Source organism: Prionailurus viverrinus, chromosome A1, assembly GCF_022837055.1.
Source record: "Prionailurus viverrinus isolate Anna chromosome A1, UM_Priviv_1.0, whole genome shotgun sequence".
NCBI classification, from domain to species: domain Eukaryota; kingdom Metazoa; phylum Chordata; class Mammalia; order Carnivora; family Felidae; genus Prionailurus; species Prionailurus viverrinus.
In genome coordinates this window covers 90,965,798-90,988,900 of record NC_062561.1, presented here as the reverse complement: position 1 = coordinate 90,988,900, position 23,103 = coordinate 90,965,798, and the positions used below count along the sequence as shown (strand labels likewise).

The 23,103-nt window shown below is 57.4% G+C and overlaps 3 protein-coding genes across 5 annotated transcripts in view; 2 read left to right on the top strand and 1 right to left on the bottom strand.

Annotated features, from left to right (window-relative positions):
- The first annotated feature begins 257 nt into the window (after positions 1-257).
- LTC4S (leukotriene C4 synthase) lies at positions 258-3,707 on the top strand. 2 transcript variants are annotated; one of them, XM_047865665.1, is made up of 5 exons: positions 258-391; positions 2,222-2,321; positions 2,428-2,498; positions 2,586-2,667; positions 2,921-3,707. In XM_047865665.1, exons 1-5 carry the CDS (start codon positions 334-336, stop codon positions 3,039-3,041), a joined length of 432 nt encoding a protein of 143 aa, XP_047721621.1. In that variant the 5' UTR covers positions 258-333; the 3' UTR covers positions 3,042-3,707. The 2 variants fall into 2 exon arrangements, with proteins under 2 accessions (XP_047721621.1, XP_047721615.1); XM_047865659.1 differs by having other exon boundaries at positions 2,900-3,707.
- Positions 3,708-4,121: 414 nt separating this feature from the next.
- On the bottom strand, positions 4,122-14,031 carry MGAT4B (alpha-1,3-mannosyl-glycoprotein 4-beta-N-acetylglucosaminyltransferase B). 2 transcript variants are annotated; one of them, XM_047865587.1, is made up of 16 exons: positions 13,811-14,030; positions 13,604-13,760; positions 8,371-8,556; positions 8,145-8,285; positions 7,921-8,054; positions 7,483-7,529; positions 7,099-7,212; positions 6,848-6,923; positions 6,601-6,715; positions 6,144-6,274; positions 5,881-5,988; positions 5,568-5,761; positions 5,091-5,169; positions 4,921-5,008; positions 4,724-4,836; positions 4,122-4,628 (listed from the first exon to the last, which is right to left on the bottom strand). In XM_047865587.1, the coding sequence occupies exons 2-16, from the start codon at positions 13,698-13,700 to the stop codon at positions 4,605-4,607; spliced, it is 1,647 nt and encodes a 548-aa protein (XP_047721543.1). In that variant the 5' UTR covers positions 13,701-13,760; positions 13,811-14,030; the 3' UTR covers positions 4,122-4,604. The 2 variants fall into 2 exon arrangements, with proteins under 2 accessions (XP_047721543.1, XP_047721552.1); XM_047865596.1 differs by lacking the exon at positions 7,099-7,212 and having other exon boundaries at positions 13,604-14,031.
- SQSTM1 (sequestosome 1) overlaps positions 13,531-23,103 on the top strand; it is a 26,154-nt gene continuing 16,581 nt past the window's right edge. The window contains exon 1 of the mRNA XM_047865617.1: positions 13,531-13,551. The gene's annotated coding sequence lies outside the window, so the exon portion shown is untranslated. The remainder of the gene's footprint in view (positions 13,552-23,103) is intronic.

Sequence of the window (23,103 nt, the reverse complement as noted above, 5' to 3'; positions counted from 1 at the left end):
TGGATAGCTTGGGCTCTGTCAGCACAGGACTAGGCATAGAAGAGGCAAGAATGCCTGGGAGGAAGTGGTGGGGCCGGGTTGTCCCCAGCCTGCTGCTCTGTCCTGCCCAGGCTTTGTCTGGCCCTGGTTTCTGTCTGCCTAGCCTGACCACGCTCCTGGGCTCTTGCTGGCCATGGCCACACCCCTCTGTCGTGCCCCCTCCACTAAGTAGGGGCGGGGAGATCAAGCCAGTCTTCCTCTCCCCGACCAGCCTCTGAGCCAGCGGAAAGGGGCTGATAAAAGCTCCGCAGTTCCTTTCCACACACCAGCCCGGCTGACAGACCTGCCAGCACCATGAAGGACGACGTGGCTCTTCTGGCCACTGTCACCCTCCTGGGAGTCCTGCTGCAAGGTGCGCTGGCTCCTGTTTGGGAGGTGGGTGGGCCCTGAACTCCTGCAGCCTGTCTTCTGCCCTCCAGGCTCCGGGGAGGTGCTGGAGGGCCCAGAGTGGGTGCGGGGCAGAGGCAGGGCTTCTGGCCCAGACTCTTGGTGCCCAAGCTCTTCTGGCACCAGTGAAGGCTGGGATACCCCGGGGCTGAGACGCTTGTGCTGTCCTTGGTTAGGGACAGGGAAAGCCGTGGAAGGAGTATTTGCAGGGTGAACTGTGAAACCCTGGGCAGGGACCAAGGCTGACATGGGTGCCTAAGGGAGGGGACAGTGAAATGGAAAAAGGCCCCTGAGGGACAACTGAGGTAGGCATGCCTTGTGTGGGCTGGGGATGGGATATAGAACCCTGGAAGAGGGCAAGGGCTTTCAGGGAGCAGGTGGGGCATGCAGGTGTGTTAGGCTCTAGGATCTGGGATGGGGGGGCACCAGAATGAAAGGGTGATCTGGTGGTGGGTACAGAAGTGGGTCAGCCATGGGCCTGGGGTGGCCCTGGTCCAGCTGATCCCTGCCCTCTCCAGCTATCCTCTTTCTGGGGGTCCCAGCAGGACCCGGCTTTGCCTTCAAAGGCATTCTCTCTATGCTGGGATGGCATAGAGCTAGACAGGGCTGGAACCTGCTGCCTGGCCCTCCAAAATTGCATGGTGGCCTTTTAGACTGGCCCTACAGGACATGTTCCGAGGCTAGATATTTTTACCACTTGGGACACCATTACCCCACACTGTATGGGCCAGGACAAGGCTCAGCCTGGGCAGGGACCCTGGAAGGGCCAGACCAGACAGGCTGACTGGATCTCCTGCTGCACTGGCAAGGTCGGTTCTTAGCCCCTCCTCACGTAGCCATGGGACCCCCCTCTAGCTTCTACACTGTGATGGTCCACATAGCCTTGGCACCCACAGTGCACTTGGGATGGGATATTTCTTCAGAAGGCCTCATACCAAGCGCACCAGCACCACAGGACTTGCTGGAAGATAGCTGAAGATAACCAGCACTGGAGCTGTGTGTGTGATGGGGGCCTGCCCTGAGACCAAGAGAAAGGCCCTTGTGCACTTAGATCCATCCATGCTGGAACAGGATTGGGGGGGGGGGGGTCCAGGGGAAGGCAGAGCCCTGGAGGCCTGGTGTTGGACTAGATGAGTCTCAGTAGCAACCAACTGGGGGGTAGGGGAGAGGATGTATGTCAGACTTAGGGCAGAGTCCAGAGCACCTGAGCAGAGAAGCTAAAGCAGAAGACCACACCACAGTTTGGAGGCACAGGGCCCCAGGCTTGAGTGATCCTGGCCGGAAGTAGGGTCAGGAGCCCTCCCCACCCCCCACTGCATCCGCCTCTCTATTGGTGGGGACCAGGAACTGTAAACCACAGGGCGTGTGCTCCCCTGCACCAGGGAGAATGCAGACAACTCTGCCCTCAAGCCCTGGTGGCATGCCCTATTCAGGGACCCCCAGAGCCAAGATCATGTCTAGAGCGGGAGCTGGTCATTTGTCTGTGTTTTGCAAGTCAAAGGATTCAGGAGCACAGTCCTAAGCTTGAGGGCCCCTCCCTAGTACAGGTGTAACTATGACGCATCTCAGGGTGGGGGAAGAGGGACCTTGCCCTCCCCTTGAACATCTTGGACACAGGACAAGCCCAGAAAGAGAGGGGGCACGAGGTCCCCTCGGGAGGACTTTATTTTCCATGGGGGCTTTAAAGGGGAATCATGACAAGTTCAGCGTGTAGAAAGGAGAAAAGGTGGGAACCTGGCGGAGGTTGCGGGCCTCGGGGCAGCCAGACCTGACTCCCGCCCCTACTCGCCCCCAGCCTACTTCTCCCTGCAGGTGATCTCTGCACGCAGAGCCTTCCGCGTGTCGCCGCCGCTCACCACCGGCCCGCCCGAGTTCGAGCGTGTCTACCGAGCCCAGTGAGGCGCGGAGGGAGGGCTTGGGGCAGGAAGGGAGCGAGCCCGGACGGCTGCAGGGTCCGAGGCCCCCCGCCCGCGCCCTCACGCCGCCCCGCCCCCACCTCAGAGTGAACTGCAGCGAGTACTTCCCGCTGTTCCTCGCCACGCTCTGGGTCGCCGGAATCTTCTTTCACGAAGGTCTGGGCTCGGGGCGGGCGTGCACGCCCTGGAACCACAGGGTCTCGCGTCAACTGGCTCACCTAGCCCCGCCCGCCCCTCTCCCAGGTGCGGCGGCCCTGTGCGGTTTGGTCTACCTTTTCGCGCGTCTCCGCTACTTTCAGGGCTACGCGCGCTCGCCGCAGCAAAGGTGAGAGCAGGGGCGGGGCTCGGGGAGGTCACGTGGGTCCGGAGAAAGGCGGTTTGTGGGAGGAGTCTTGACCATCCGGGCAGCGAAACTGGGAGACTGGCTGGAGGTGGGTCCCTTTTGGGCGGGGGACGGGTCCTGGCCAAGCTGGGCGGAGGTGGGTGGAGCTGGGCGGCAGGGTAGGTGGGCGGAGCCGCCGTCGCTCCGCCCCGCCCCCGCTGAACCCTGCCCTTAGGCTGGCTCCCCTGTACACAAGCGCGAGCGCGCTCTGGCTGCTGGTAGCGATGGCGGCGCTCGGCCTGCTAGTCCACTTTCTCCCGGCCGCGCTGCGCGCCTCACTCCTTGGACCGTTCCGGACGCTGCTGCCCAGGGTTTGAGATGGAGGACGCCAGGTTGACGGAACCGGAGAAAAGCCAGAGCTTCCGGGAGGACAAGGGAGGGGGTGCTCTCTTTATCCTTAATCTTCAATTAAAGTGCCGGTGACCGGGCTCCGAATTCACTCTCTAGGTCGGAGGGGATCGCGCACTGCGGGCTGTGGAGCCCAGCCCTGGGCCGCAGCGGTCGGGTAGGCTTCCTGGGTGTGGCGCTGCAGAAGAAAAGGGTCCTCTCGGCCGGGCCCACGGCCGCCCTTTCCGTCGGGGCTCACCCCACGGCTCCTTCTCCCCGCGTTCAGCGCTGTAGTCGCCTGTCTACTCCTCTGAGGTCTGCCCTTTCACTGTTCCCCAGCCGCCCTCTTCCCCGTCCCCTGGCTTTCACAGCTGACACCGGGGACTTTCCTCGGTCAGCACTCGGTCCCTGTCAACTGGCACAGTGTGGATGTTCAGGGCACCCTGCCTCAGAGGCATGGGGGCGACGACCAACGTGGTCATTGTAGTTGTGACGGGCGCTCTCAGGGAAACGTCCAGGTGCCCTGTGGGACCAGACCTGGGGAAGGCCTGCAGGCCGGGCAGACCGTCCCTAAAGAGGTGATTGTTTTTTTAGCTGCGTCCGTGGAGAGGAGCTTTCCAGGCAGTGAACAGGCCCCGAGGTGGGCAGGAGACCCTAAAATGTGTTAGCAACCGGGAGACGGGGGGGAAGGTGAGCTGGGGCGGCGGGTGGGGGGCTTCGGAACCGTGGGCCAGGGCCGGGCTGGGACTCATGAAACAGGAGGTCGGGATGCCTTGGGCTTGAGAGGCCACCTCTGGAGCAGGCAGTTGGGACGGATGATGGAAGCTAGGGGGCGCCTTTGACGGGGGGGGAAGATGGTCCTCAGGAAGCAGAGGCGGTTTGGGTCGCCAGGACCGGGATTCCGCGCCGCCTCCACCCAGGAGTTACCGACCCTGCGGCCTGGGCCCTCTAGGAAATGCGGTTTAGAGCTGCACGGAGGGCTGAGGTGGCAGCGGGAAGGGGTGGCATTGCCAGGCACCTGGCCTCCCGCCACCAGCGGGAGCTTGGAACACTCACATGGGAGGCTCGCGCTTCATTAACCCTTTATTACAAGTCACGCTCTTATAGAAGTATATGTGGACTTACGTGAAAAAATCAAATGTATCCAAGAATAAAAAACACAGCACATAAAGTAGTATATGCATTCCAGTGTTCGCGCCGGAGACAGCGGGCGCCCAGGAAAAAGCTCTTCTAAAACGGCCTGGCTCAAGCCGGCCGGGGTGCGAACGGTTCCGGGCGGGCGGCACAGGCCGGCCTCAGGCACAGTGTGGGGGCCGCCTGCCTCCTCCCGCGGCCGGGCGGGCGGGGGCAGCACCAGCTCCTGGGGCCTCCGGGCCAGCGGCGATCCCAGGCCTGGGGATCCCAGGCTTGCAGAGCGGGGAGCGCTGGGCAGAACCCCTCAGGCTTGGGGCGGTGACGCCTGGCCCTCCAGGGGCAGTAGCCACAACATCCCAGGTCTCCCAGGTCTCATGGGCTTCATGGCCAGCCAAAGTGCACCCTCAGAAGCCCTCCGCTTAGTCGGCCTTTTTCAGGAAGATCTATAAGAACGGGGTTTGGGGTCAGCTGGGGCCTCAGAGTTCAGCCCTGGTCTAGCTACTTTGACCAGCTCCCTGTCCTGTGCCGTCTAGCTTACCTCGCTCAGAATGACCCACACTGGAGAGTCTGTCTGGATGGAGAGGCGCAGTGCTTCCAGGGGGCCAAAGGCTGGGTCCACCTCACCCTCTGCCACACCCTTGTAGAAGGAGCCTGAGGGAGGGCAGCGCTGAGAGATTGCCTCCAGACCCCAACTTAGCCTACTCCCCCCACCTCCACCTGCCCCCCTCCACTCACCTATCTGGAGGTAGCCATCAGGGCTCCGAGGGTACCTCAGAGTGGCTGAGCGGCCCTCCTGAAGGGCCTCCTTGTCTGACTGGGGGTTCTGGGAGCAAAAGAAAGGGGCTGAAGCCAGTGGCTGTGGGAGGGGCAGGCGTCAGTGTATATCCACACCCCATCACACTCACATCAAACGGCAGCACCTCCACGGATGTGTTGAAGAGCTTGTCCTCTGGGTGCTCAATGTTCCCGCTGCGGAAGAAGAACCTGCAGCCAGACAGGCCTGTGAGCTGCTGCAGGGGCGGGGTGCTGCACTGGCACACTGTCTAGCAGACCAAAGGCCACGCCTGGGCCAGGAGTGTAGGGGGTGGGCCCTGGCATCTGAAGGAGTCTGGGTACCACCTGGGGCAGCCACTGGGCTGTGCAGGGTAATGATGGTGATGCGCCAGTGTCACAGAACTCCTGTGGGCACTGCCTGACTTCAAGTAGCTGCCACTATGAATGCCACTTTTCAGATATGGAAACTGAGGCATGGTGAGGTTAAGTGATTTGCTGGGGGTGCTCACAGAGGGGCATGTGCAGGTCCAGAAATTTGTAGTGAGGCCTGTACCCTGGTGGCTACCCTGCCACTCCCCCAAGGCAGAACAAGGGGCACTGGTACTGACCGCTCAAGACGCAGCGGCTGGAAGAAGCGGAAGCGGATGAAGTCCCCTGCAGCAGGTGTGAAGGCCCAGAAGAAATCCTCACGCAGGTAGGCCTTCTCCAGGGTGAAGTGCTGGTATGTCTTGAGGCTTGTGCTCACCTCGGCCGGTGGGTTCACATGCTCCTTCCTCAGCGCCTGCTTCCCAAAGTCCTTGTCCTGACACCAAGGAGGGACAGTGGTGCTAGGGAAGGCCCTGATCTTGCCCTGCCTCCCGCTTGCCCCACCTGGGCCTGGGCTCTGCCTGTACCCGGCCAGTCCCGTGTAGCACCGCCCACCTTCAGTTTCTGGATCTTGCCCGCCAGTGAGGAGTGAGTGCCTACGTGCTGGAAGAGGGATGGCTTGAAGCGGATCCGAAGGTTGGCCTTCTGCCGGTCACAGTGCTTCTGCAGGGGGAGGGGGACGCCCTAGGGCTCAGCTTGGCTCTGCTGTCTCCCCATGTCAGGTGGCACGTGGACACGGACATATTCCATGCTGGAAGCCATGTACCCCCCCGCCCCCCCCCCCCCCCCCCGCCCACCTCTGTGCAGCCCCCGCTCACCGCATCCTTCTCGGGGTTGCAGACCTTCACCCACAGGATGTGATCCAGGAGCCAGTCAATGGGCTTGTCACGGTAGAACATGAGGATGAACTCCACAATCAGGCTCAAGTCCAGTGACTTGAACATCTTCCCTGGGGGTGGAAAAGCATGCTGGGTGGGCAGCTCTGCCCTGCCCTACTTCCTCTTAATCCCTGTGGTGGGGGGGTGGGGGGGAGGGTCACCAAGGAGGTTCCCACAGCAAGCTCTATGACCAGCTGCAGGCAGGTACGAGCACAAGGGGGCAGCCAGGGGTAGTGAGCCCCGACATGTGGAGGCACAGGGAGGGTGAAAACAGACACTCCTGGCAAAGCTCACAAGCATGACCCTGTGTGGTACCAGGGCCATAGGAGGCAGAGGTAGGCTGGACTGAGGGGCCCTGGTGGGGTCAATGGAATGGGGTTGGGCAGGGGGGGCACACCAATGAAGCCCAGCTGGGAGAACTCCAGGATCATCCAGTCCTCAGAAGGCTGTTGCAGGGCGAAGTTCTTCATGGTGCTCAGGTAGTTTGGCTTGGCGACAATGTCATCCTCCAGCTGCACAGTGGTGGGCAGAAGGAGGATCCAGACTCAGGATGGGCATGGGGCATGGTGGGGCTCACCACCTGGGCCCAGCCAGGGTCCAGGGCTGGTGGGGAGGGGGATGCAGAGCAGGGTCTCAGTGCTGACCTGCACGTAGTAGATGCCTTTGGACTGCGCATACATCATGAGGAAGCAGTAATCGAGGTTCTGTTTGGTCCTCCACCTGTGGGGTAGGGGCTTCGGGAGCTCAGACCCCTCCACCTCCAGTGTGGTTACCACAGAGGCCACTGGGTGGGTTGGACCCCCCATCCCAACCCCATGTAGGGGGGCCTCCAATGGATAAATGGAGGCACTGCAAGGAAGTGCCTGGGGCCCGGGAGAGGGGGGAATGCTAGTACCTGACTCTCTCCTTGGGGTCCCCAAAGGACTCTCGGAGGCGGGAGAAGTCAGGGTAGAAGTGGGGGGAAGGGGAGATGACCTCCAGGAGCCCAGAATGGATCTCCGTGGGAAACCTGGGGGAATGGAAAGGTGGGTGGGTGTGCAGTGTCCAGGCACCAGAGTTAGGGCAGAGCCGAGCTAGCCAGACCCTGTCCCTTTATTAAGGCCCACCAAGCAGACACTGCCCAACACCACACCCATCCTAGAGGCAGTCAGGCTCCAGAGGGGCTAGGCCACCTCACTGTACCCACCCTCTTTCAGCTAAAATGAGAAGCAGGTACTTGCCTGCCCAGCACTCTGCAAAGCCCTCCCCGCACCAGCTTTATTGGACTGCCAGTACTCACAAGGCTTTGATGTTCTCTGTCACCACCGAGGTGTACTGTGGGTCAGTCTGTGGGGAGACCAAGAGCCCTCCCTAAGCCTGGCTTCAGCCTGGCCCCAAATGGCTTGGGGTCAGAAGAGTGCAGGCTTCAGATGACCCCATGCACAGAAGTGAGCCCCCCATCCTGAGGGCCGAATAAGTCTGGGCCTGGGGACCATAGTGCCTCACAAAAAGCTGTATCTGGGGCCTCAGGGGTGGGGCAGCCTAGGTAACTGGCATCTCCACGAGGCGGCGCTAAAACCTGTTTCTTTTTTTTCCCTTCATAAATTTGTGAATGAATCTGACAGTTGAACTTCTGGTAAGTTTTTTCCTCCGGAATGTTGCTGTTTTATTTCTCCTTGTTTTGTGCCGTGTGTTCTCTGAATGCCCCCACCCCCACCCCGTACCCCAGCCCACTCGCCTCGGCGATCAGCACCACGATGACCGAGTCCTCCTTCTCCTGCGGGCTCAGCTCCGAGATGAGCGAGTGCAGCGTGTCTGTCAGGTACGAGTGCACCTCCCGCCGCACGCTGGGGATGCCCATCACTACCGACACTGCAGGGGCGCGGAGATCGCATACTGGCTGGATGCCGGGACCGCCCCCTCCCATCCCCGCCTCTAGCCCCTCTCGGGACCCGCCCCTACCTCCAGTACGGCCCTGGCCCACGCGCACGGCAGGTTGCAGGCTGCTTTCCTTGGCCAGCAGGTGCGGCAGGTGATGGAAGACGGTGGGCAGGTGCAGCACGTGCTTGTGCGAGACGTTCCACGGCTTCAGTCGTGGATCCTCTGGGTGGGTCGGGAAGGGACGGCTCAGACCAAGCGGCCTGCGATTAGCCCCGCCTCCCCTACCTCGTGTGGCTCCAGCGCTCACCAGTCAGGCGGCCCCAGGTGCGATTGCCCTCCCCCTCTCGCAGCGCCTGCCTCTCCGACACAGCCCTCTTGATCTCGTCCAGCACCAGGTTGAGCTCCTTAGAGCGCTTGAGGCTCTCCTGCTCAGCCGCGTGCAGCCGGTCACGCAGCGCCAGGAACTCCCGCTGGTACACGTCCACCACATCCCCTGTGGGTAGTTCGCACGCTGTCACCAGGGGGCAGCCAAGCACTGACCTACTGCCCCTCGAGTGAGCCAGTACGCACATTTTTGTGCCCATCTGTGCGATAGCCCATCTACATCTGTTCTTGGGCCTGCCACATGCCAGGTCCGGGGATGGAGGGGAGGAGGTGTGTACATTAGGGTCACTCTGAAGTCACAATGACACTCATACCGTGGGGAGCAAAGTCTTCACTGGAAGGATTGGTCTTCTTCAGTACTCTCCCCCTACCCTTTTGTCTTTACCTTTGAGGAAACATCTGAGGAAAGGCTGCAGGATCACTTCCAGGTAGGCCAATAGACTGAATCCTCACCTAGTGGCTCCCAAAGCCCCTTCTCGCTTCTTCTTGCAGCATCTGCTTCTTCCAGGAGATGGGATGCCAACATCCCATCCACGGCACAAGGACCCAGCTCTCTGTCCTTTCCCTCTCCCTCCTCTCAGCCTCTCTCCTCTGCTCCCCACCTGTGTTCACAGAGCAGACCATAGGCTGCCCCAAGGCCCTCTGGGGATAGCCCTCTCCAGACTCTCATTCTATCCTCCTGATGGGCCCCAGGACCCATTCTGCACTAAGCACCAACTCTGGATTCTCTGTCTCACTCCAGCCCCAAGAGGTAGCTGCTGCAGTCACGGTCTCCAGTGCTCAGAGGAGCAAATGAAATTGAGGAACTAGTCCCGGGTCACTCAGTGAGTTAGCAGGAGAGAGGGAACAAGCTCTGGATGCCCAGAGACCCACTTCTCTGGAGACCTGTACTGGACATGTGCCACCTCCAAGGGTCTGCATGCCATCCCGAAGCAGCACAGAGGTGGGGCTTCCTGACAGTGGAAAGGGCTCTGCAGGGTGCCAAGTACCTAGCTCCCCTGGTTTGGCAGGGACCAGTGAGCAAGGATGAGACATCCCTGCCTGTGGCTGGTGCAGCCAGGTCCCGCAGGGCTGTGCACACAATGTCTTTTCTAATCTTGGGTTTGCCCTCTTTAGTTGCCACCACATACAACTCCTTTTCCTTGTCTCGTGTCTGTGCCTTTGTTTGTGCCATCTCTTCTGCCTGAGATCTCCTCTTCTCTTCTGGGCCAAATGAAAACCCATGTAACCTTCAAGGCCTAGTTTCAAAGTTCAGTTTTCAAGTCCGGGAAGCCTTCCAGAACTCCCTTCCCATCCCTAGGCAGCTCTTCTGTTCCTTGATCCCTGGTGGGGTCATAGCCCCCAGAATGCCCTGGGATGGTGCTGCCACCCCAACCCAGCTATGGGCACCAAAGGTCAGGACCAAGGCAAAGTTCTGTCATCTCAGGACACACCCCCTTAAACTGCACAGGGCAGAGGTCTAAGTGGTAAATCCTAGGGGGAGAGGAAGCTGTGGGGGTGGGGTGGGGGTTTGAGCCAAACAGACCCTCCCTAAGGCACTCTGCACTCATTAGCTCGCCCCACAGGGACATCCCTGGAGGGGGAGGGAGGGGAGTCAGGTTACAAGATCTGTGAGGCTCTGCGCTGGGTTCAGTGGCTGGGTTACCCTGGAAACCTGACCCCTTGAACGGGAGCCAGCCACCCCCAACAAACACCCACCCAGCCAGCCTAGGGTTGGGTGGCACCAGGCGCCAGGAGTGTCCTCCTCTGGGGCAGATGCTCGACAGGACAGGAAAGGGGGACTGGAAGTGCCAAGGCCCCCAGGAGGGAGTTCTGGAGCTGCCTGCTCTGTGACATGTGGGGAGGTTGGAGGCCTCACTCCTCTCTGACTGCTGTCCCTCCCAGGCCTTCTCTGTTCCGTAGGCTGAGTTCAGTTCAACCTTAACCTGGCAGGGGCAGACAAGCCAGGTGAGCAGCAGTGGCCACCTGAGTCCCCTGGCCACCGAGGACTGGGCCCAGCCTGCTCCCCACCATGGCCTCCCTTCCTAGGGGCCTCCCTCCACCCAGGTCCTGAGCTTCCTCTGCTTACCAGCAGGTGACAGGCCCTGGCTCCTGCCCACACCAACCCTTTGTCATTTCCCTCAACACCGCAGGCCCTGTCCCTCAGCAGCCTGCCCCTGCTCCTGTCCTGCCTGCAAGGTCCCCAGACTGACCACTGTCCTTGACTTCCCTGGCTCTGGGGCAATTCTGTCCTTGCCCGTCAAAGCCAGACTCAAGCTGGGTGCCTACCTCCCCATAGGCTGAGCCGGACGTGCCAGGGCTCTGCCAGACCATCCTAGCAACCCCTCCCCACCCCCCTGCAACCTTTTTGGGCTAGGTAGCTGGATTGAAGTGTTGAATGGGTGTGGGGGGTGGGCAGCTCCAGTGATGGGAGGGGCAAAGGCCTGGGGAGCCCCTCGCCCCTGAGGTGTGGGACAGAAGTTCCTGGGAGCTAAGGCTGAGGGCACTTTGGCTTCTCCTTCCTTCCACACCTTCCTGGCCCACGGAGGAGGTTGTGGAGGGCCTGGTCCCTGGCGCAGCTGGCCATAGGGAAGAACTGCAGCTGTGGCCGCCCTAGTGGCGCCTTTCCCACCCCTCCCCCCACCTGAAGGTGGAGTAATCAGGACACCTGACCTTGGAGACCAGTCTCCCCCCACCCTCTTCTCTCTTGATTGAAAAAACAGATTGAAGAGCCAAGCTGGGCACAGACCCTTGCCAAGTACTTAGGGAAGGAGAAACAAGCACAGAGGGGCACAGGCAGGTGGCAGGCCCAGAGAAGGTCTGCTGTGAACCTGCAGGTGGGGGCAGGTGTTCCTGTCCTCTCCAGGCCTTGCACCCACCCCTCCCAGGAGGTCAAGGAGGGTGTCTGTGGTTGTTGAGGTTGAGGCGGCTGGGATGCTAGGGAGGGTACAGGATGGGCCCCGCAGGGTCTGCTGTTCTCCCTGGTGATGGGCTTGGCTGAGGGCTGCAATTTGAGTGCTAGTGGAGCCATGGCACAAATCTGGTCAAGGCTGGATAGGACAGTGGGCCCTAAACTTGTATCCAGGGTCCAGCTTGCCAAGACCTAGGTGTCCTTCCTGGCACTTGGCCCTGAGCTTCCAGGAAGCTCCTGCTGCCTCCTTTCTCTGGCTCCCAGCCCACCTTTCTTCCCTATCCGGGTTTCTCTGCCTTCCCCGTATGTACTGGTGCCTGTGCCAGCCCTATCCTAAACCCCTCACTCACTGCAAACTGGAAGCTGGGGTCAAGTCTGGCCTCAGACTGGCTTGGTCTGGCTCCCCCACGCACAGGCTTAACACAGTTGTCTACATGTAAGAATGAGAAGGGTTTGCATAAGAGCCCGGATCCAGGCTTTTCTTGACGCTTCCAAAGCCCTGGCTTGCTCCACTGGGCCCCTTAAAACAGTGATAGCTCTTGACAGGAAATCCCAGGTCACACACCTCGCCCTACCTCACAGGCTTTTGGGCTTCTAAGAGCACTCCTGCAACTGAGCCCAGCACTTCTTTTGCTTGGTTGCCAGCCTCCCGGATACCCCTCTCAGAGAGGGTGGGCCTAGATGGAAACACTGGTGTCTCCCCTCACTCTTCTGTCTCTGGAGACTTATCGCCAGCTAGGCTCCCAGAGAACAGGTTGAGTTGGGGGCCTTGCCCTAGAGCTCCTGACACCAAGCTGAGGGCATGTGGCTGTTGCAAGAGCACACAGGAACTGCAGCCTGGCTGAGGACAGGACCTGGCACCCTGTCTCATCAACCCACCCACGACCAGACAGATGTGCCCCAGCACATTAGATATGGCCCCACCCTGGCCTCCATGCCAGTCTGCTTATGTGGCTACTCTTCCAAAGGTCCAAAATGCCATCCCCCTGGTGACACACCTATCTACAGAGAACTCTGCCCTAGCCATGCCTGATCTGTGCCAAGCCCTAAGGATCTCCCTTCAGGGCCTCTGGAGCCCTAAGCCCTCAAACCCAAACAGGCTGGCAAATTGCAGTAGACTGGGCTGGTCAGGCAGGAGACAGGTGGGGGCCATTGTGGCTTGGAGGGTCAGGAAGGTTCCAGATACTCCCTCAGTCTTCCTCCTCCAGTTTCATTTAGCACAGGGTTGGGGAATAGGGAAGCGGGAGGTAAGAGGGTGGCAGAGGGTCAGCTGGCCTCAACCTGATCCTGCTTAGACCTCCCGCAGGAAGGCCAGGAGGCAGGAAGGAAGCAGCTTTTCCCGGAGGCTCCCATGCTGCAGGCCCAGTGGACAAGGCCTGTGAGGGCCTCCTCAGCCCTTCACCAAGGCCCCACTCAGCCCCAGCCAACTCAGCCAACACCAAGCAACTCCAGCCAGTACTGTGGCCTGTCCCTACCCCCATCCCCAGGTGTGCTGACCTAGCTCAGAGGGCCACAGTGATAGATTGGCCAGCCTGCCCAAACTTCAGGTGGGGGGTGGAAGTTGGATGAGACCACACAAAATAAGTTCACAGGTAACCGGGGCTGGGCTGGCTACTCATGAGGCTGTCCACAGGCCAGACAGCCACAGGAAGGCTTCTCCAGCACCCAGGTTCCTGCAGAAGAATCCTGGGGCCAGATGTCATGGAGAAGGGCTGTGGAGGCCCCAGGGAGCAGTCCCCACAGTGGGATGGGGTGGAGAGGTGGTGTGGGGTGGAGGGTACCGCCTGCATTTCTGGCTGCCCCCTTACACCTGTCTCAGGAACACCGTACCTGCTCCCGCCCAGGTGCCTGGAGGGGGTACCTTGGGGACCACCCGGCCACAGCCATCGCTTGACCTTGTGTTCCTGTCCCTCTCTAGAAACTCCAAGGTCCCCGGCTCGCCCGTGGGAGCGACCAGCCCTAGCAGCGGCGTAACTGTACTCCCGGAGAGAGGTCTGGGGTCCTGGGCGCCGCACCGCGCATCTGCTGACCGCTCGGCCCGGCGGCCCAGCCCAGGCCGGAGGAGAATTTCGCTATTCCGGCAGCAAACAAGTGGGGGCGAGGATGGGAGGGGCGTCCTCCCGCGCCGCCCGGGCGGGGAAGGGGCGCCTGCGTCGGCTTCCGGCCGCCTCCCGCGGCCACTGGCCGGACCCTGCTCCGGCGGCCAGCACCCAGGTGAGCCCAGGTGTGGGACGCGGCGCGGGGCCCGGCGGGGGAGGGGGCTCACCTTTCTGGCCGCTGAGCGCCGCGTACCAGGAGAGCGAGAGGAAGGCGCACAGGCAGAAGAGCAGCAGCGTCAGGAAGGTGCCATTGCGGAGCCTCATCTCCTCGGGTGCGCGGCGAGCGCCGGCGGGGCCGAGGCCGCATGGCCCGGGAAACCGGGGCCGGGGCGCGGGGGCCGGGAGGCGGCGGGGGCCCCGGCCCCGGGGCGGGGAGGGGCTGGGGGCCCGGGGCCGGGCGGGGATGCGGGCGGGCGGCGCTGGGGACCCGGCCGGGCGCCGAGCTGACGGCTTCTCCGGGGCGCGGGGCTGGCGGCGCGGGAGGCTTCGGCTGGGCGGCTGGGCCGGGCCGGGCCGGGCTGGACTAGGCTAGGCTGGGCGGCGAGAGCCGCGGCCCGGCCTGGATCCGGGGCCGCCGCGGAGTCGGCAGCGCAGGGCGGGGCGGCCCGGATTTAAAGGGGCCGCATCACCCGCTGCCGCCACCAGCACCACGAGGGGGCGGGGTGGGGTATTAGCGCCCGGGATCCCGCCTGTGCGGCTCGAGACAGTGGCCCCCGCGTGGGCTTGCGCGTCCCAGGCCTCGGGCCGCCACGGGTAGGTCGAGGCTGGGGCCTTCGGCAGTGCGGGTGGGCGGCGGTGGTGGAGGCGCGCCGGGGGACCCGGACCCCTGCTTCGTAATCTCTCCATTATGAACCCTCCCCACCTCAGATCCGACCCCGCTCCCATTTATTCGGGGGACCCTCAGGCCCCGCCCCCAGGTCTAAGCGGTGGGAGGGGGAAAGATGCGGCTGGAGCTGGTGTTGCCTCGAGGTGGGAGACTGGCCTGAGTGGCCGCTGCCTGCACCGACGCCCACGGGCGCTTCGCCTTCCAGGACCTTTCTGTAGTCAGCCGGATAAAGGCGTGCTGGGGGCCAGAGAGGCGCTCCTGCTCCGCAGAGTGTGCACAATGGGCGTTTTTCAAGAGCGGAAGAGCCACTGTTACTTGGGTGTTGGGCCCAGTGACCAGTCCAGAGCGGGCCTGGCTTCCCAGGTGGGCGGGAGGCAGGTGGAACAGTAGGGGGATGCTGTCCGAGGCCCCTAATGGTCCAGCGCTTACACCTGAATTCTTTGCCTCGCCCCTCCCTCCTACCCCCTCCCCACCCTCCGTGAAACCAGCGAGGGTACAAACAATAAAGGGATTTGTCCAACTGAGGTTCAGGGCAGACATCTGGGGAGCACCCTTGTCCAATTCCTAAGAATCCTGGTTTCCAGCATTGCCTGCGAGCCCCGCCCCATGGGAGAGGCTTTGGCAGGGGACAGGTTTCAGACTGGAAGTCACTGGGGGATTTCTCTTTCTCTTCCAGCCCAGGTCCACACCTGGGGCAGGACGCGCTCCTGGGAGCATTGTAGGGTCTGGGCACTAGCCTCTGTAGAGGTATTTATGCCAGGAGCAGGTGAGGCAGGGCCAGTAGCTGAGGTGGGACTTCATCCTGGGGCCTGATTCCAACGCTGACAGGTTGGTACTGCTCTCTCTGCTTGTAATGAACTTTATGAACTGACACCAGCCCTTGTTGGAATCTTCTGGAGGAAATGGTCTGGTTTTGTGTTCCTGTGGCATCTTCTGTTTGTGGCAGGGAATAATGGTTTTTCATTTGGACGGTGATACAAAGGGTTTTACCTTGTTCTAAATGTGTCTTTAGTTTTCTTCTTTTTTTTTTTAATGTTTATTTTTGAGACAGAGAGAGACAGAGCATAAGCAGGGGGAGGGGAAGGGACAGAGAGAGAGAGAGAGAGAGGGAGACACAGAATTTGAAGCAGGCTCCAGGCTCTGAGCCGTCAGCACAGAGCCTATCGCAGGGCTTGAACCCACAAACCATGAGATCATGACCTGAGCTGAAGCCCCATGTTTAGCCGACTAAGCTACCCACGCACCCTTAAATGTGTCTTTAGGTTTAAAAGGAGTTGATTTAAGGAAAATTCTTAAACCAGTAAAAATTAAGGAGAGGGCTCATCTGTGACTAAAGTTTGGGAAGCTCATCTGAGTCCCCTTCCACCCACACTCCGGCTTTGGGGAGGAGGAACAGAAATTAGGGAGGCCCTGGGATGGGGGCAGGATCCTGGGAATTGCAGGGACTCTGTCAGAAACAGGATTACCTAGGGCCACCATGGTCCTGAAGGGTGGTGATTGACTTTGGGAAGTGTGAGGTCTGGATTGGGAGGGGGGGGTAGGGGGTATAGGCTGCAGGAACCACACCCAAACAGATGGCCAGGTTGGGCAGCCATAGGAGTCCAGGCTGTGGAAACTGAGGGCAGGCTTTCCAGACCCCCCAGCCAAGCTGCCTTTCTGTGCCTCCATCAGAATCCCGGGGGGCAGGGGCGGGGGGTGGAGGTGGGGGTCCTCTGGGCCACACCCTCACTCAGGGACACACACCCACCACCACGCCCGAATGTCCTGCTAGGATTTACATTGAGGGAGAGAAAGGACATCCCAAAGGAAAGCTGGGTGTGAGGGAGAGAAAGGACATCCCAAAGGAAAGCTGGGAGAGAAAGGACATCCCAAGGGAAAGAGGGCAGAAACCTAAGGGGGCAACATAAACGGAGGCCTGCAGAAGTGACATCACAGGGAAGGCCCACTGTTTATATATATATATATATATATATATTTTTTTTTTTTTTTTTTAGAGAGAGAGAATGAACCAGCAGGGGAGGGTCAGAGAGGGAGACCGAGGGTCCAAAGCAGGCTCTGTGTTGTCAGCAGAGAGCCCAACGCTGAGCTCAAACTCACAAACCGTGAGATTGTGATCTGAGCCAAAGTCCAACGCTTAACGGACTGAGCCACCCAGGCGCCCCGGTCTACTGTTCCATAATTCATTAGTCCCTGCATTCATTTGTTCATTCATTCTGCCCACTGTTGTTGGGGAGAGGGGCCTGATCCTGCTGTCCCAGCTCAGGGAGGACTTTAGCCTGCCCCCCACTGTGGCTTCTGCACTCCCAACTTTGTCCTTTGAAACAGGGGCAGCAGTTGCTGGACTTCCCTGGGTTGTCCACTGCTCTCTCTGCCCTTGCAGTGATTAGTGCTTCAGGGACCGCCTGCAGCCAGACTCCCTCCAGGCACCTCCAGGGCTAGGGAGCAGCATCGCCTCACCCAAGGGTTCAGCCCCTGTGCCTGGGGACAGTAACTGATCTCCACCCAGGAGGGAGGATGGAGCCAGATGGGCACAGAAAAGTCCTGCTTTCTCCCCAGACCCCAGGCTGTGGGCCCTTCTTCCTTTGTTCTTGCTTCCTACAGAGTGAAAATGCCCTCAGCCCACTTTGCCTTCCTGGAGATTTTCTGGGACAGCCCTTGGAGGTGGCTGGTCCTTCCTTCTTTACCGGGCTGCTGCTGCTTCTTTTTCTTTTAATGTTTATATTTTTGAGAGAGAGAGAGAGAGAGAGAGAAAGAGAGAGACACCACGAATGAGCTGCGGAGGGGCAGAGAGAGAGAGGGAGACAGAGGATCCCAAGCGGGCTCCGTGCTGACGTGGTGCTTGACCTCACAAAATGAGCCATGAGACCACGACCCCAGCCAAAGTCAGATCCTTAACCGACTGAGCCACCCAGGCGCCTCCTTTACTGGGCTTCTTAACCTGTGGTCCAGGCTCCCAGATTTGGGGAGGTCTAAGAGTTAAGATGAGAAAGGAAAAAAAAATCCATCTTTATTTTCACTAATCAGTAACTGAAACTTGGCATTTCCTTCAATTATGAATGGAGGATGCAGAGTCAGCAGGATTAGCAGTACTTGTGACTGTCACACAGAAATCACAGGGATTTTCATATTACAGGCATTGCAGACACCTCCAAATAGTGGTCACACACCACTACTTGGTGTTTCTGGTATTTATTAATCCTGCCTCTATATCTTATACTTTAATGAGTTAATAAAGAATCACAGGTGGGGTGCCTGGCTCAGTCCATAGAGCATGTGACTCTTGAGCTCAGGGTCCTGAGTTCAAGCCCCACACTGGGCATAGAGCTTACTTAAAAAACAAAACAAAACACAGGTGTTTCCGTATCATAAATTTGTGTGTGTGTGTGTGTGTGTGTGTGTGTGTGTGTGTGTTTAAAGTAGGTTCCGTGCCCAACATGGGACTTGAACTCAGGACCCTGAGCTCAAGAGTTGCATGCTCTATGGACTGAGCCAGCAAAGCGCCCCACCAATTTGTGTTTTCATATTTTGGTATTTATATTTCAATATTAGTACTCCTTTTGCAATGTAATATGATAGGGTTTTGGAGTAATAGTGGGGTTCAGAGCTGAGGACCAAGAAAGAATTCTTGAAGAGGGCTCTGGTACAAAAAGGTGATTTTATTAAGGCACAGGGACAGGACCTGTGGGCAGGAAGAGCTGCACTGGGGTTGTGGAGAGTGACTGCTTATATACTGTGGAGTTGGGGGAGGTAAAGTCAAGAGGAAATTTCTTAAAATGATTTTCATATGCTAAAGAGGATTTATTTATAGATTACTGGAGCCCTAGTAATTATCAAACTCAGGCTGTTTTTCCCTCTAACAGAGCATTAACATTAAGATGGTAGGGAGTTCCTGGAGATTAGGCTATTGATAAGATTGCCCTTTTCTGGTAATATTACTAAGATGTTTGTAAACTGATGGAGACTCTTATCAGTTTAACTATTTGTTTTCAGTCCTTTCCTTTGTTTTTGGGAAGCCAAGAGTGCCTGAGGAATATCACATATGTCCCATCTGGGCTGTGCTAGCTTGTGCTTGGCCCTCAGCTTGCCTTATGGTCCCTCATCACAACATACTTTATTTTAAGGATTTCAAAACATGGTTCTAAGAGATCCTTTGCCTTCTCCAGATGTTAAAGGTCTCTCCACACAGGAGAGTTTGGAAGTCCTGGCGTAAGCCTCACCTCACCCCTCAGCTGGCCCTTCTTTCCTTGGATGCCTCATTTCCATATCCATTCGTAACAAATGTTCTGAGTGCCCACCATGTGCTAGACATGCTTGAGTCACTAGCAACACAGACACATGTGCGTTGACATCTACCTGGTCCCTGCCCTGCCCTGTCCCTGGCCACTTCACCCACTGCTGGAAAGGTAAAGTCCATGGGGCTCCGAAAGCTTACAATAGGGGCAATTAGCTTGTCCAAACACAGTGGGCCTTCCTGGGAAAATGGAGTTAGCAGTATGACCCAGGGGAGGAGGAGGAGTTGCCTCAGCAAAGATGGCCAGGTGGGTCAGCATATACAAAGGTCTCTACATTTTGAACTGATCACCTACCACAGGCAGAGAGAAAGGACTGGAGAGAGTAAGAAAGAAAGCAGGGAGATGAGCCAGGAGCTGTTGTAAGTGAAGGACTCCAGAATACACCACTGTGGCATGAAAATTATTTTGAGCTGAAAGCATTTGAAAATATGCTTTCCCTTGAACTCCTTTATCTGCCTAACAGCAAGGCCTCCTAATATATCTCAATTGTCCTAAATCCCCTCCCTGGGAGCACCTGGGGAGAGATTGGCTTTTATCACCTGATAAACCCATTGTCTCAAAACCATCATCAATACCTCTCATCTAGGGGTGCCTGAGTGGCTTAGTGGGTTAGGCATCCGACTTCGGCTCAGGTCGTGATCTCTTGGTTTGTGAGTTCGAGCCCCACGTCGGGCTCTGTGCTGACAGCTCGGAGCCTGGAGCCTGCTTCGGATTCTGTGTCTCCCTGTCTCTTGGTCCCTCCCATGCTCATGCTCTATCTCTCTCTGTCAATAATAAATAAACGTTTTAAAAAAAAAAATACCTCTCATCTATTCTCCTTGAGGACCCATTTATCTTTCCTAAAAGTCATTTGTTTTCCTTGTAAGTACATTCTCCTCTCTGCTTCCCGTATTAAATTGGTATATAAGCCCCCAAATTCTAACTGCCTAGTACTCTAAGAAAAATCTTTTTTCTTGCTAATCTGTTTCTTGTCAGTTTATTATTTTTTTAAAATTTCTTTTTGTCAGTTTAATTCACAGGCCCTAGTTACTGAACCTCAAAGGGTAGAGGAGTTTTCCATTCTGCTTAGACGTCACCATCTGGGGGAGAGATGGTCTGGAAGGACGGGCAGAGAGTTGGAGATGAAGAGAAGTAGATAGGTCAGAATAACCTTTAGGAAATTATATATCATTGAGGTCAAGAGCACGGACTAGAGACACAGCCGGCCCAGGTTCATAATCCTGGCTGTACCACTGTGTGACACACAGCTTGATTAGGGACCATAAAGCAAGCTGGGGGGTCAAGCACAAGCTAGAGCACGCCCACCACCCCCCCGCCCCCCGCCCTGGCCCCTGTGGAATATGTGTGATAATCCTCAGGAGCTCCTGGCTGCCCAAGAATAAAGGGACGGACAGAAAACAAATGGTTAAAGTGATAGTCTCCATCATTTACAAACATCTTAGTAATATTACCAGAAAAGGGCAATCTTATCAATAGCCTAATCTCTAGGAACTCCCTACTGTCTTTTTTTTTTTTTTTAATGTTTGTCTATTTTTGAGAGAGACAGAGACAGAGCTTGAGCAGGGTAGGGGCAGAGAGAGAGGGAGACACAGAATCTGAAGCAGGATCCAGGCTCTGAGCTGTCAGCACAGAGCCCCACGAGGGGCTCGAACTCAGAACTCACAAACAGTGAGATCATGACCTGACCCGGAAGTCAGACGCCCGCCCAACCGACTGAGCCACCCAAGCGCCCCAGAGCTCTGTACTGTCTTAATGATAATGCTTTGCTAGAGGATAAAACAGCTTTAGCTTGTCAATAGCTAGGCCTCCAGTAATCTGTGAGTCTTCTTTAGCATATGGAAATCCCTTTAAGAAACTTCCTCTTAGGGCACCTGGGTGGGTTAGTTGGTTAAGTGTCTGACTTCGGCTCAGGTCGTGATCTTATGGTTTGTGGGTTCGAGCCCTGCGTTGGGCTCTGTGCTGACAGCTCAGAGTCTGGAGCCTGCTTCAGATTCTGTCTCCCTCTCTCTCTGCTTCTCCCCCACTCATGTTCTCTCTCTCTTTCTCTCTCTCTCAAAAATAAACCTAAAAAAAAAAAAAAGAAACTTCCTCTTGACTTTACCTCCCCCAACTCCATAGTACCAGTCACTCTGCACAACCCCAGCTCTTTCTGCCCATGGGTCCTGTCCCTGTGCTTTAATAAAATCACCTTTTTTTCACCAAAGATGCCTTCAAGAATTCTTTCTGCACCGTCAGCTCTGAACCCCAACCACTCCAAAACCCCATCACAAGCTGTGTGACTTTGGGCAAGTTACTTAACCTTTTCTGTGCCTATTTCCCTGGGGTGTAAAATGGGATAATAGGATAGGCTTAATCACCCCAAATTTTAATGCTTTAATGAAGGTATATTTCTCAAAACTATATATCTATCAAAGGTCCTCTGGGAACTTGGCTCATGGTAGTTCCTGCCCAGGCTTCAGGGGTAACCACCTGAACGTTATAGGTTTTCATGACTGGGAGAGAGCTCTAGAAGCTCTGGCATTGGCAAATAAATAAATGCTCCGGCCTGTAAATGATACATGGCTCTTCTCTCACATCCTTGGCCAGAACTGATCACATGAGGTACCTCAAGGGAGCAGGTGAGTTAATATATATAAAATATTTAGAATGCTTCCTGGCATAAGAGAAGTACTATGTGGATATTTTTACTGTTATTATCGGGACACACAACTGACAGGAACTACGGGTCGTTTGAGGGCATTGGTGTGGTGACAGCTGACCCCCAGGTTGCTGGCCTGCATTGAGGTGAGTGTTATTGCCGTTGGGAACCCTGGGGCAGGCATAAGGTGTGATGGTTTAGGACTCTTGTTTACAACTGACAGAGATCCAAATCAACTGGTTTAAGCCATTTTGTGATCCAGCATCAGGCCTGGTGGGACCTAGAAGCCCAGATGCTAAGATCAGGCCTTCATCTCCTGCTCAGGGTCAGCACTGAGCTTGGGTTCCATGCCCAGCCCTGACCCAGGGGGCTACAATGCTCTGTTTGGCCAAACGTGGCTCATGTACCCTACCCTCAATGCTGGGGAGAAATGAATCCTTAAAGGAAAATTTCCATCCAGAAAACGGATAGAAATTGAGCATGGAGACTGGAATAGGGGATGCATGTAAAATGCAGGAGTGAGGGCTGTAACCTTCCTTCTCTTACTGGAACTCTCTAGTCAAGGGGAACTTGAGCCCCTCCTCCAGAACTGCAGACCTGGAGAGTGAAGGAGTGTGGGTCCCTACAGTCCAGTACGGGGGTGGGGGCTATGCCCATGTTAGGTAGCTGTGAAAATGCCCTACTGAATTCTTCCTGCCTGAGATGCTTTTAACCACATCAGAGAGCAAGCCAACTTGGGCATGGCCTCCTGTAGGACCTCTCTCCTTAGCTCAGGGCCTGCCAGACCCTTCTGGGCTCCACGGACAGTTGGGTGCCCAGGATCCAGCCCCAGCCACCAGGGCTCCAGGGACCCCATTCTCTTGTCTTCTCATCCGGTCACATGTGAAAACCTGGAGCATCTCCCACCCCGTGGTCTGTGGGCCAGCTGGAACCTGGCAGCTAGGCAAGGCAGTTGCAGAGTCTTTGCCTGGGCCTCCACAGGAGGGGGCTCCCTGGGACCCCTTTACACAGTGAGCCAGTGCTATTCCAAGGAGGACCCTGTGCCGTACCTGCTCCCTAGCATCACGGTTACAGCGATGTTGGACTATGTCCAGCACTCACACCACCCCCACGCACCCCACAAACAGTACCTGAGCTCCCCTACATGACAGGCACGGAGACACGGGCAGAGTGAAAGGGGTGCCCGCAGCCAGCCAGGCCTGCCAGAAAGAGGGGAGTTCTGGCTCAGGGCATGTGTGGCCCAGGGCAATGGGGTAAGTACCCCTGGACCAAGAGGAGAGGAGGGGCAGGGAAAGGGGGTGCAGACCTGGAGATGAGGGCTGTCAGGGCACTGGGACTTTGGAGCACAAGAAAGCCCAATAAATTTCCAGGAGGTTTTTTTTTCCCCCTAATTTATTTGAGAGAGAGCATGCGCACAAGAGACAGCATGAGTGCCTGCAAGTGGGGGAGGGGCAGAGAGAGAGGAGAGAGAGAATCCCAAGCAGGCTCTGCACTGCCAGCATGGGGCTCCATGTGGGACTTGAACTCACAAACCATGAGACCATGACCTGAGCTGAAGTTGGATGCTTAACCGACTGAGCCACCCAGGCACCCCTAACTTTTCTAGAAGGTTGTTGATGGGACAAGTAGGGGCAAGTAGGGCCCTGAGCCAATGACCCCAAACTCCTGCCCCTTTTCAGAAAACATAGCTCCCATCTCAATGATCGTCTGCAAGGGTACGTGGTCTTGTCACAGCCCTCTGTCTCATCATGGCCCCCTCCCCCACACCTCTTGGCTTCTCCGTTGATTCTAGAACCATCCGCTGTCAGGATGGTCCTCTAGGGGCCCCCAACAGTGCTCACTCCAGGGGTAGGTCTGGACCAAGGATGGGAGAGTCCTGTGAGGGGTGGTGCCATTGGATCCCAGCCATGA